Raw genomic sequence first — 14,373 nt, forward strand, 5'->3', positions numbered from 1 at the left:
ATTCGAAAATTAACAGAATTTATGTGTTAAATTCTTCTAACCCTTGGCGTCAAACAGTATGAAATCGTTACATTATGATATAATTATTATAATAATTTTTGTTGTCACTATGAACAATGTGTTATACTTACGGGTGTTATATTGCTTATGATTTTAGTTATAAATGCAATAAAAAAACTTAAAAACCGAACCAAACTCATTTAGCAGACGACAGTTTCTATCGTTCGAAGTTCCGAACTCCAGAGCAGGGTTGGACATAAGGCACTAGCTTGGCATTTGACTACTTAAATAAATGCTCTGACTACTAAAAATAATCGAAATCTGGGAGCTCAATTTGACTAGTGGAAAAATTAACCCAAATGTCCATAAATAATGGCGAATATGGCGTATCATAAATTCATCAATCCCATTTTATTTAAAAAAAACTGTGATCGGCCAAAGTCATGTAACACAAGTGATACTAAACTCCTATTTTAATTCTGACGGGTAAAGCAAAATGTTGGCTGTCCTTTTTGTTTTTATACCCCCATTTTTACCCCCACCAGTCAGGCTGACTACTAAACAAAATATACTTATGTCCATACGTGCTCCAGAGTCTTTAAAAACAGACAATCGTCATCGAAGTATACGTTTTTTAATTAGAAAGCAGACAAACTTAACTTACACGATGAAGTATGCGAGTTTGGTACCAGACGAGGCTAATGGTATATATTCCCACGTTCTTAGATACCCGAATACAGTCTTGCTTAGGCCAAGCGCTCACTGCTCTTACTAACGTCTACGTACTACCTTCCGCAAGCCTTTGCTTCGTAACGGAGACAATGCCTTGTTGCAGGCAGGACGGATACGAAACGAAGAGACAGTGGGCGCCTAGCCTTAGGGATGCACCGATATGGGTACAGCCGATATTAACAAAGTCATCTATCATAACAGTAGTGTACAAAATATATCTATCGGCACCTGCATCCAGTGTCGATAGTGAAAGATTATTTAGTACAACCGGAAAGTTACTTGAAAAATTAAGAAATTAGGTAGTTAATCGAGTATTTTATTATTTTTAAAGGTTTTTCTTGCAAATATTTTTCTAATATCGGTATTGGCCAATATCGGCTTAAACGAAGCCGATATTGGCCGATACCGATATAAGAAAAATAGGCCGATATATCGGTGCATCCCTAGTCTTGCTAAACAATTAACGTATCATCTTGTTTAACTTTGATCCGAAAATGATCAAGTGGTCGCGCATAAACATCAAACTGACATTCAATCATAAATAACATAATATGATAAGTATGTAAATTAGGGAACATTATCACTGGGCTAATTTTCAGAGCTATTGCGCAATATAGGTATAGTTCTCAGCACAGAGCCCCCTAGTGACGTAATATGCCTTCGGCGAAATATACTACTACCATAAGTAACATATGAACGATAAGTATGACACTTCCTATTGTTTAAATGCTAATTTTCTGACCGAATCATTTTTCGACACTGACATTCTTGCCAAGATCCGACTTGGACTTGCAACTAAACTCAGTGCCGTGTTATCGTCCTTGGTAGCAATATATTTCACCTTGGGCATATTTCGTCACTAGGGGGCTCTGTGCTGATAACTAAACCTAGATTGCACAATCAGGGTTCCGAAGTGGTATTTAACAGGTGGTAAATAATGTTAAATAACATCGTGGTATAAAATTAGAAATGTAGTAAAGACTTGTAAAGCTATATAATAAATAACAAATATATTTACACGAATTATTTACAGTATTTCAAACCTACATTTATGGAAACAAAACCTAGAAGGTTTAGAAAACTTGTCTAGGTTAACGGTAATAGTTAGTGTAGGGAGCTGTTGGCTCGATCTCGTGGCATGCAGGGCTTGCCACCACCCTCCTACGCATTGTAACCCGGCCACCTGAATTAAGGGCTTCAAAAGTCGCATGATGACTTAGGCCTAAGGTGGTGCCTTGGGTATTAGCCTAGCTGATTATTATTTATTATTTTATAAAGTTTTAGATTAGTGTTGTAAGTTGGAAAATTTTCCGGAAAATGGCCGAGGCCTTTTTTCCGGAAAATTTTCCGTATTTTTCCGAAAAAAATAAAATAGTTTTAATTCGATGATTAGCCTAATATATTGTTTGCAAATTTAAATAAAGCGCCATTTTCGCCTAATTTTTTCGAATCTGAAAGTAATACTAAACCTCTAGACTAGTTTAAACTGATTAACAATGTAACACTTAATGTTTTGTAGTATGTTTACTGATATTAGAAATTTTATATCGATAAAAAGTTAAAAACATTAAAAACCCTTACAAAGTAATTTATGTTTCAATTTTTTATTTTTCCGATTTGCGGAAAATTTTCCGCATTTTATTTTTCCGGAAAATTTTAGATTAAGATGATATTCTAGTTTTTTTTAATGATTTTCATGGTTTCACATATTATGATACAACGAAAACGATTATTTACCATATTTACCAATATCAGCGGTATGCACAATATTAGAAAAAAAAAAATATTTTTGTAACACTGTGCACAATAGCTCTGAAAATCAGTTCGGTGAAAATTTTTCCTAATTGACATACTTATTGTTATGATGTTACTTATGCAACTACCAAGGATGATAACACGCTACTCAGTGCGAGTCCAAGTCGGAGCTTTCCGATAATTTCAGTGTCGAAAATAAGCATTGAAACTAAAGGAAGTGTCATACTGAGAGGTCGGGGATGGTTAACTTTTATTCAATAGATAAAGCTCTCAAAATTATTCGTAGAACGTTTTGATCAAGTAATTTATATTTCTGTATTATCCGATTAATTTATTGATAAATTTGTAAAATTAATCGGAAAAACGACGTTTTTTTTCGATAAAAAGCTAACATTTTACGAATAATACATGTTTTAATCATTTTTCGAAATATTAACCGGTAAATTTCTTTGTTTACATTTTTTCCCCGAAAAAAAAAACAATTTAAACATGGATAATGATTAACCGTTACCGACCTCTAGTCATACTTATAGTTATTATGTTACTTATGATTCAAAAAATTGCTTTTTCCACAGCACGGCTTCGAAGTTGAAAGTTTCAACTGCGACCGGACGTTGGGATCATTTTTAGAACTTTATACAAAATATATTGAAGCCGAGAAGGTAAAAAAAAATACAATTAAATGTAATAACTTATAATTAAAGCAAAATTAGTCTTTAACCCGCACATTTCCAATTTATTTTTCCCATTCTCACAGGAAATGATGGCCCGCAGGACAGGCCTATTAGTGGACTACGAAAACGCCAACAAATCATTAGACAAAGCCAAGCCCAATAAAAGAGATTCGGTGAGTTGAATGCCATTTTCTAAATTCCCTTAAATTAAATACTGCCACATTGTGGCCACAATTATAACAATTTTCTATAATTTTAAAGGGGTTTAAAAAAACGTTTGTAACATTCGTAGCGTGAAAATAATTACCTTCGTGACAAAACTTTTAAAAATTTTCGCGCTAACAATTTTTATGTAAATATCATTTAAAAGCGGTAGCTAAATTAGGGGCTCGAGGAAACCCGCGAATATGGTAAAGTCACTATACATATAAACCATAGCTACTAAGCCTTGCCACGAAATAGGAAATTATTAAAAAAAGAACGCCTCAGTAAGTTTCTTCAAAGTCATCGCAAGAAATTTAAAATAACGTTTGAATTTAATGTTATTGTTTAGTTGCTAAGTTTCTAAAGTGTTAAATTTTTTTTAAACAATTTTCTTTGATACAAAATGAATGCTGAGTATAATGGAAAGTCATTCAACTTTTACAGAAAAAAGTTTAAAGACATAAACTTTTATATAACTTCTTTTTTCCAAAACCAAACCACTAACCTTGCGCGGTTACGCATGATTACCTTTTATTAGAATATTTACCTTAAAAGCATTTTGTATAGAAAGTTTAAGGTCCACGTTAAGTTCGTTAAAATACAAGACCTACCGGTTTTTAAAAGCTTTTTTCGCTTTAACGTTATAATGGTCTATAAGTAAGGGCGTTACGTAATTGTATCACACAATCTTATACCAAATGTCCGGAGTTATTTAGTTCCTGCATTCTTTCAAAGATGGCGCCACCCCCATTTTTGCGTCTCTTCATCAGATTAAAAAAAAACAGTTATGGCGCATTTTCGCCTCGAAGCGTCTAGTATGCCTTATCTTTCTGTTAGCCGCGAATCGTGTAGCCAAGGGTTAAGATATCACACTCCTTGTCATGGGCGATCGCTATCTTATGTAAACTAAATGATCTCGCGTAATAAGCCTCAGCTTTTTTAACAAAGTATTAAATTTTATGAGAAGCACGTTCTTCTGGAACAGGTTTTTATCGCGTCATTGAAATACGCGATTAGCGACTTCTGTGGTTGATTATTAATTATCAAATTGTCTGGTACCAAGGTATAGAAAACGCACACACGGTATCCGCTTCGATACAAAAATAAGGTTAAATTTGTGATACGAATCCTAAATAGATGATAAATAAATTATATATTTAGGTTTATTTCTTCTCAAATCCTCGACGCAATTTATATGACAAGGATTAATTGGATTTTCGACCAAGATGGGTGTTTTTTAAATTAAGTTTGTTACAGTTGATATATCAAAGATTATCTGATTAGGATCATACGTTCGGCCCACATTTTAAACCAGAACTATTGCTAGGAATGAGCATTACACGTTTTGCTAATAATAATTATAAATTAACAGCACAGGTAAATTTTTCAATTAAATTTTAAAACATTTCCGCAATAGACGCTTCAATAAATCATCCTCCCAAGAAATCGCCAAGAAGTAATATTTCCGAGAGCCAGGACCTGCAAGTCACTGTTTATATAGTGCGTGTTAAAAGAATGGAAATTTTCACCTGTACGGCAGCAACAAGCGTTCCCCATGGTGTTGCCTTTTAACCGGGTAGCTTTTTTGATATATTAAGGCTTGGCAAAAACACGACGTTCTGTTTACAGGCGAAAAGTTTCTATTATTTCCATAAGTACTGTATAAACAATACCTTGTGGATATGTGATAAAAGTTGCATGGTAGCATAGTCTATCGCCCGGTTATTCAATATGGCGGTCATTTCAAAATGACGGATGAAACTGACCTAAAAGCATTCGTGTCTCCTACTCTCCTTCTAATTACCGTTATTCCTATTTCCCCCAAGCGGCGGTTTTCGAAAGCTTTACCTACAAGCAGATGCACTAGTATGTATAAAATATATAAATGTATGTAGTTTTGACAACAAGAATTTGTTCATTTGGTAGTTTTAACAAAAAGTATTTATTCCATTGGTAGTCTTGACAAGTATTTATTTCATTGGTATTCTTGACAAGTATTTATTTCATTGGTAGTTTTGACAAGTATTTATTTCATTAGTAGTCTTGACAAGTATTTATTTCATTGGTAGTTTTGACAAGTATTTATTTCATTAGTAGTCTTGATAAGTATATATTTCATTGGTAGTCTTGACAACAGGGGAGTGCCAAACACCGGGGGCAAACTTGTTGTTGTTTTCACTCATACTTATTGGCCTCTGACGGATTCTTACGATGTCGCAATTTTAGTCAACCTAACAAGTTGACTAAACACGCGACATCTTTGTGTTTTGTTTTTTATCCCTCAGTATTTTTTCGGACGCAGCCTATTTAACAAGGTTGTGCTTTTAAAATTGTTTTTGCGGCCGCTCTCGTTAAAACGCCCCTGCTTGACAAGTATTTATTCCATTGGTAGTCTTGAAGACGCGTGTTTTTAAAACAAAAATATTTGTCGTCTGTTTAGAGGTTTTCTAGCTCGGTCACGCCATTAGCGGCAAAAGTTTTTCTTAGATTACCATTATAACGTTTCAACGTTTACAAATTAGAACAAAAGTTCTCATTTTCTCCATTTAGGCCTAATTTGCTTAATTACAATTGGTATCAGAGGTGGTTTTTACGCAATTAAGCGATAAGTGTATTTTCAATTGTTTTTCTTTACAACGAATAGGGCGCATTGTCGGAAACTTAAAAACATAATTTCAATAATTTAAATACCACACTACATTTTAGGGACTAAAATAAGGAACAAAACTATCACAAGAGGGACATTAATACTATAAAATATATTTCTGATAACAAGGATAAATGTTTAATTTAAATTGGGATACATTTCCTCAAATACTATCGCTATATGTATTTACGAGTTTCGCTAAAAGGTAAATATAAATAAATATATTTTATTGATAAAGACTCATCCCAAAGGCGAAGTAGATATCGCGTGCTACATTTTAAATTAAGGAAAAACGAATTTGTGTGAATTTTAATTTATATCGCAAATATTTCACGATAAAATCATTTTAGAATCTAAATAACTTCAGGAAATTCGGCCAAAGTGACATCCTAAAAATAAATTAGAAACAAACGAACGACAGAAACTGATTTAGTAATTTACGCTAAAAACGAAAATATCTTAAACCCATTACAGCGGTTAATAATTTGAAGGTCGCATTCAGGGAAGAAACTAAATTGAATATGTCCAGCACTCTATAATCCAAATGCCGGAAACGTCGTCTGCTTTAAAAGAAATTGCAATAAAGACGCCTCAGGCAAGGGCTGAACTCCTTATGTCTTGGAGGAATAAAACCAGTATACAGGAGTTGCGGAGAGCTGCGAAATCGGTTTCGTCAGTGACCGTGAACTCGCGCGAGACGGAGGGGTTCAAACGCGACTAGCGCCAACTGCATTCGGAATTTTGCAACTATTCTCATTTTATAGCATTGTTTTCGCGTCATCTGGTTTGTTTTATTCCTCCAAACAAATACGAGTCATTTTGGAAAAAGGCGCAAGGAATTTAGAAATGTTTCAAAACAAACCAGACGACGCGAAAACAATGATATAAAATTATAATAGTTGCAAAATTCCGTAAGCAGTTGGCGCTATTCGCGTTTGAACCCCTCCGTCTCGCGCGAGTTCACGGTCACTGACGAAACCGATTTCGCAGCACTCCGCAACTCCTGTATACTTGTTTTATTCCTCCAAGCTTATGTCAGGAAAGCTACTAGCTAGGGAGGTAATCTTTACTTATAATCCGCATAAAAAAATGATTCTAATATTGGAATTAAGAGTTATACAGTGAGAGAGAAAATCCAGTAATATAATAAACACGACCGCGTCTTAGCGGGAAGACGCGAAATTGTAAAAGGTTTCATTTCAAAACATCTTTTGTGTTCGCTAAGCCTAGGTTTAATGTTTAAAATTCTCACAATTTAAAAGTGAACAGGGGTCGTTTCTCTAAGATAGTAAGTTTATAGAAAACATAAATGAGGAATAGCAACCATATTTTTGACTAGGGTTTAAAATGTATTTCTATGTTTTAAAGCTAAAGGTTTGGGCGGTTTACTCCCGGTTAAACCGTGTATATTTATATATATATTTATACATTACATTAGCCGTAGTTAATAGGCCTAAAATACCCCAGACGATAAATGTGCAGAGTTGTTATTCCTCTTATATATTTTCTATATGTTACGCCGTAAGTACAAACAAAAAATGAGTTATTGGGGCTCTTTGGGGGTATAGAAAAGAACCCCTCACGAAAAACTCGTCTTTCAAAAGACTTTCTAAATAGCGGTAGGTCCTACTTTGCATGTATAACGCTTCCATAGACGCGTTTTTAACATATTCAGTTTCTAGTGTAGCCAGATCAGGTAGCGTGAAAAAATGAAAAGTTATGATTGCAGACGATTTACAACTACAAGTTTAATATAAAAGGCGGGAGTGAAAACGGTTTATTAACATTACCCCTTCTACCTCGTTTATTATTGAGGCTATCGTTTTTGAATAACAGATTGAAACAAGATAGCCACATCCCATAACCAAGCTTCACAGTTTGTGAGGGGAAATGGTTAAGTAGGAAGTTTGATGATGGATCAATGAATTAACGTTTTTGTAAGTTGGAAAATTTTCTGCGGAAAATGACCGACGCCTCTTTTCCGGAAAATTTTCCGTATTTTTCCGAAAAAAATAAAAAAAAGTTTTCATTCCATGATTTGTCTAATATATTGTTTGCAAATTTAAATAGAGCGGAATTTTCGCCTCATTTTTTCGAATCTGAAAGTAAAACTAAACATCTAGACTAGTTTAAACTGATTAACAATATAACACTGTTAATGTTTTATAGTATGTTTACTGATATTAGACATTTTAAATGGATAAAAAGTTAAAAACCCTTAAAAAGTAAAATATGTTTCAATTTTTAATTTTTCCGATTTGCGGAAAATGTTCCGCATTTTATTTTTCTGGAAAATTAACAACACTTAATTTTGCCATTTGCAGCAGCGCTGGTAATTTACATTTGAGGTGAAAAGACTTCAGAAGCCTCTATTCCTACTGCCATTCCCGCGGGTATTGGCCAGATTGGCCGATATAAATCTTAATTTAATTTCAATTGAAAAGTCCAATAATTGATTTAAATTACCTGGATTAATAAAATAAAATTGACAAAAATACGCTCTATAACCATAGACGCTTCAATAAATCCTTCTCCCAGGAAATAGCCAAGAATTAATATTTCCGAGAGACAGGACCTGCAAGTCACTGTTTATATAGTTCTTTTTTCACCTTTATGGCAGCAACAAGCGATCGCTTTTAACCAGGTAGCTTTTTTGCCGTATATTAACTTATTAAGCCTTGTCCAAAACACGACGTTCTGTTTACAAGTGAAAAGTTTCAATTATTTCAACAAGCACTATATAAACAATATCTTGCAGGTCCTGGCTCTCGGAAATATTACTTCTTGGCGATTTCCTGGGAGGATGATTTATTTAAGTCCTAGTCGATAATATTCATTCCCACGTGCACATTAGGCTGAGAAATTAAAGTCCCGCCATTTTCGGTGTGTTGGCAAACAAAATAATATGAAACTGGCAACACTGTTTTCTGTTTTTGGTCGGTTGAGAAATATTTGCCTGGCAGCGCTGTTTGTCCACACCGAAAATAGCGAATGTCTAAGAAACTTTATGCTTTTGTTTCATTTATTATTGAGTAAGACAAATTAACCAAATCATAACAAAAGTAATAAATAGGAAATAAATTTAATTAACATTGTGTATAATTTTTTATTATTTAAACGATAGAATGAAAGTAACAATTAATAAGATTTAAAAAGAAGCGTTGTTAGCAGTCGATTTTTATATTTAGTTTCTATTCCCTTCAAAACTCTTAGGAAATTATTTATACATATATACAATTAGTGTTGGCAAACCGTAAATACCGCAATATTAAGATTGAACATCCGGTTGAAAAGCACTATTAATTAAACCACACTTCCAATATTTTATCATTTTTCGTATATTTAGATTGTCTTCCTATAATTTATTATATTTAAAATTTTTTGTTATGTTTTTCGTACTTTTATTTCAATATAGTTTTAAAGTTTGATAGAAAGCGCTCAAAAACCGCCAGTCTTTTACTAACATATTATACATATATCTAGTCACAAAGTCTTATTAAATGTAATATTATAGGAATCCATACCTCTACTTGGAATGCTTATCCTGGCGTATCGCGTATGGTAAGATCACTCTGACGGCTTTGGCCCCGCCTCCGAGAGAAAAAATCCACTTGGCGCGCCCTCCCCTTTCACGTTGTTGTTTGTTCAGTTAACATAGTTACGTGAAAAAACTGTCAGCCCATCGATACGAAAATCTAACGCGATAAGCATTCCAAGTAAAGGTATAGATTCCTGTAATTTATTATTATTACTACACCAAAGTGGCTTTCAAAGCATTTGTTTTATCTTTATTAAAATTATTATAGTTAATAAATAAATAAATTCACTGAACGTTCCTAAAATTACCTATAAATTCACTGAACGTTCCTAAAATTACCTATACATTCACTGAACGTTCCTAAAATTACCTATACATTCACTGAACGTTCCTAAAATTACCTATACATTCACTGATCGTTCCTAAAATTACCTATACATTCACTGAACGTTCCTAAAATTACCTATACATTCACTGAACGTTCCTAAAATTACCTATACATTCACTGAACGTTCCTAAAATTACCTATACATTCACTGATCGTTCCTACAATTTCCTATAAATTCACTGAACGTTCCTAAAATTTTCTATAAATTCACTGAACGTTCCTATAATTTCCTATAAATTCACTGAACGTTCCTATAATTTCCTATAAATTCACTGAATGTTAATATAATTTCCTATAAATTCACTGAATGTTAATATAATTTCCTATAAATTCACTGAATGTTAATATCATTTCTTATAAATTCACTGAACGTTCCTATAATTTCCTATAAAAAATTGGAGGGTCTCCTGTGGCCATCCTGAATAGGCGATATTATAAAGTCAGATATGCTTGCTCAACTTGTTAAAATGGGATAACGAAATAGTACAATTAAGGCCTACGGATGAATTTATAGGCTCTTTGGTGGGAAAGCTAATGGAAGCATATTGGAAGGTGGCCTTTCCCATCAAAACAAGAAGGCCACGTTACTTTATTATATCGCCTATTAAATCTAAAATTCGTCTGCTAGCACACGCTTCGATATGTTTTTAACGTAACTAACGCCAATAAACCCAAGCTTCACTTATACCTGGTGGCCTAAATGATAAATATATATATAAATATTGAACTTAAAATTTAATTTAAAATGATGGAATCCATAAAGTAAGAATGAACTAATCGAAAAATCGTCTGCTAAAACAGCTCGTTTTTAACGTAACTAACGCCAATTAGCCCTAGCTTCAGAAATTTTAAATTCGTTGATGCACCATAAGTGTGGAAGTTATAAAAGCGTATCACAACCCATCTGAAATCATAAGCTTCTCCGTACTTTGAATGAAAAGCCAATCTTCTTCAATTCCAAAAACCAGTACGATTTAAATACAGGCCCTGTCAAAAGAGGTAGACCCATCCTGTTATTACCCCCGTCCATTCCCCCGGCATTTCAATGCTCAGCTCATCCTCCCGAGCGCCACCTATCGGAAGCCCTCAACTAGAAAAATGCGCCCGAAAACTTTTTCAATGCCTTCTTCCTTTTTTTTCTGGAGCAAAAAAAAATGTGAACTAACGCTATGGCTGGCAGCGGCTCTCTCCAAATTAACGATGCGGATCAGAAGAAGTGCGCTCCCAACCCGAAGCGGTTGCTAAAAAATTTCACCCTCTACTCGCGAAACTCCATATTTTAGTTTCGCGTCTTCTGCATTTTACGTGTAAATTTAGTCGTTTAGTTTAGTCTTACAAGGTGACGATTCTTTTTAAATCGCGTCGCGTAACTCGCGCTACTTTCTTTTTTGTGCAACAGATTGGAATAATTTCGCGCGCTGGGAAATTACTAAGCGACTTAAACGTACGAATCTACATATAGCCGCCAAGGTCAGTGCCTCTATAGTGCCATGTGTTATATTTACGACTGAAATTCAACGTTTCGGTTAAATTTTAGAATACATTGGATTAAATTCAACGTGTTATCGAATACCTTCAAAGTGTGAAAATAAAACTACCGTAACTACGTTACAATTGACTGTTCAGCATTTTCAAATTTCGGGCGTTACTAAACTGCTGAATGAAAATCACATTTGTAATTATTGGAATAAACGCTTAAAACGATAACACAAAACTATCGCTACTGCCATTACTATTACTGCCTTACCATCTTTAAAGCGTTTCTAAAAAGTTAAATAATTATAATTATTATCTTTCTACTAAGATAATGGTGGATTTACTACTAAAAAGTTGGAATTCATTATGACAATATGTCCAATCAACGATGTTATAACCCAAACCTGTAAACCTCGAACGATGTTAAATAGGGCAAAAGCTACTCGGAATCGTAACTCATGACCATTCTAATGGTTCCCATCCCGGTACTATTGCAACTAACTTTGCTGGCCATGTCGAAGTCGGCTGGAGCGGCCGTTATCTTCGCCAGGCCTGGGGAAGGGGCAGTCTTGATCACGGCCTTAACGGACCCTTATTTCGATGGCCGGGACGTGAGCAACAGTACCATCCCCATTGAGATCGGCGTGGGTACCATCAGCTCCATCGAACCGCTGGAGTCCACTGATTTCACTTACCGTGCCAAAACGGAAACCAAGAAGGCGAACGTCTCGGCCAGGGTGTCCGTGTCCAACCCGCCCTTAATCGCTTCCAGCCACATCATCCGCAAAGGAGAGACGAGTCGCAAGTATTTGTACACCACCGAACCCAGTATCCTGTTCAGGGCCCAAAACGGGGACGACGACGAAGAACCCGGTTTCAAACTGACCACGGAGAAGCTGGCGTACATCCTAATCGGAAGTTGTTGCGGTTTGAGCATATTGTGTTTGGTGATCGTGGCGACGAGTGTGCGCTGTAGGGAACACTACCAAACGCGTCTTGTGGAGAAAAAGTGGCCCAGGCCCTCCTTCGACAGTCCTAGTTTCGTGCCAGTTAGTCCGTCCTCTTACCATTACACCTTCGCCCGTCGCGCCACGCAGAGTGGCTGCGAAAGTTGCCAGTGTACCTGCGGTACTTGGTCCCTCGGTCCCAGTAATTTGGGAAGTAACGCGCCTCTCTTCGGGACTTCTAACGGGACGACGGGTACCGTTCCCGGTAAGAAGGTGTTCGGCCACCGATTACCATTCGGTACCGCTTCCGCCTTACACTTCAGCGGTTCTAATTTAAACTCGAGCAGCCGGCCTAGTTACAACTACAGTATACCGCGTTCGTGCCATTGCCAACGGACATTTGCCTCCAGAGGGACGCGCTACAAGTCCGAAGACAGTACCAGTACTTCGTCGTCCTCCGAATCGTCCTACGACCCGGACTTCCATCCTCAATGCACTTGCATCGAGCCGCCTCGGAGACTGATGGAGTGGGACGTGTCTCCGGACAGTTTGGAGACCTCGGACGAGACGGACGGGCCATCCTGGCAGGCCTGCTCCTACTTGGTGGACACGCTGCACCGCCATCATCGCAACCCCACCGCGTCCAGCGGGAATAAGAACTCCGGACCCTCGTCGGCCCGTCGGAAGTCGGAAACCCAGTGGACTAACGTGACCAGCAACCCGCTGAGGAACTTGAGTCACGCGAATACGTCCATGGCGGGGGTTTCCACGGGACCGCGAGGTGTCTCTTGGACGTCCAATAGTGAGCGCTTGATTTGATTGCGAGAGGAAGGTGAGGAGGTTATCAACGTCGCTTATTGTTTTTGGGGGCAGGGCCGCGATTCCTATTAGGCAATATAGGCCATTGCAGGGTCTGATGGTTTAAACCATGGTTTAAACAAAGTGATTTCTTTAAAAAACCAATGGTTTTTTTAATTAACTAAAAATTATTCCAAAATGTTTGTACATTTTCTTACCGAAATGATTACTTTTATAAATCATTTTCAAGGTGACCACATTTCCTATATTTTCAATACCTTCCTATAAATTCCTTAGGTTTTCTCGTGTAGTATATAACCCGAAAACATTCCATCGTCGTGTACCCTTCTTCATCCTATATTTCACTTTATTTTATCTACCTGTTTTTCGATAAGAATCCTTATTTTGGCTTATGGTTTTTCCTATATTTTCCTTCAATTCGCTTGAAAATTTCCTATTTTTTTTAAATTTTCGAGGCATTTTCCTGGTCACCCTTCATTTAAAAACTAAAACTTGGTTCTGGTAAGACTTGTAAAAAACGAAACTAAAACTAAATCTTTGTTTTGGTTACGTGAGACTTGTAAAAATAGTCATAATAATTTTTTGTTGATTGGTAGGCCTAATATGTATGCACGGCTAAACAAAAGCGAAAAATAGATTAAAAGTAAAATAAAGCAGTGTCTAAAAAAACCTTATTCTTAACGGTTTTTTAAAATAAAAACATTTTTTCCAACACTGGGCAATTGCCTAGGGCCCGGTTTCGAATGTTAGATTGCCTTACAGTTTAGAAATGCTATGCATGGGACCAGGTTGGAATACTTTGGGCTAGGGCCCGCACTTTCAAAGGGCCCTGTTAGGCGGTTTTGGAACATTGCCACAGTGGATTTTTGGTAGATATCAAAGTATCCATTATTGGGGACAAGTAACTTCCATTGATGTCGATAGGAAAAAATGGGAAAAATACCGAATAAATTGTTTTTAAAAGACGGGCTAAGCTATGTCGGCACTCCTACAAGTTTTCTAGCGTTGGCTGAACCTGTCTTAGCTAGTTGACGTATTTTATTTTGAACTGTATAGGGTGTATTCTCGTGACGTCGTCATATTTATGGTGAAAGACTAGTGACATTCCACCTTTACCCCCTAACGCCTTATCTTATATCAATGGCCGCCATCTTGTCTAAATTTTAAGCGAATGCCACTTATAATTATAAAAC

The 14,373-nt window shown here is 36.1% G+C and overlaps 1 protein-coding gene across 2 annotated transcripts in view; it reads left to right on the forward strand.

The window, feature by feature from the left end:
• Positions 1-14,373, forward strand: part of LOC149962153 (sorting nexin-6-like) — a 34,575-nt gene that overhangs the window by 3,418 nt on the left and 16,784 nt on the right. Inside the window, exons 8-9 of one of the 2 annotated variants that reach the window (XM_090178995.1) lie at positions 3,063-3,149; positions 3,245-3,334. In XM_090178995.1, coding sequence (XP_090035121.1) covers positions 3,063-3,149; positions 3,245-3,334 — 177 coding nt within the window. Of the gene's footprint in view, positions 1-3,062; positions 3,150-3,244; positions 3,335-11,820; positions 13,194-14,373 lie in introns of those variants that run through there. The other variant, XM_090178986.1, reaches the window with a different exon arrangement.

This window comes from Leiobunum rupestre, chromosome 1 (genome assembly GCF_980474605.1).
Source record: "Leiobunum rupestre chromosome 1, qqLeiRupe1.1.hap1, whole genome shotgun sequence".
NCBI lineage: Eukaryota > Metazoa > Arthropoda > Arachnida > Opiliones > Sclerosomatidae > Leiobunum > Leiobunum rupestre.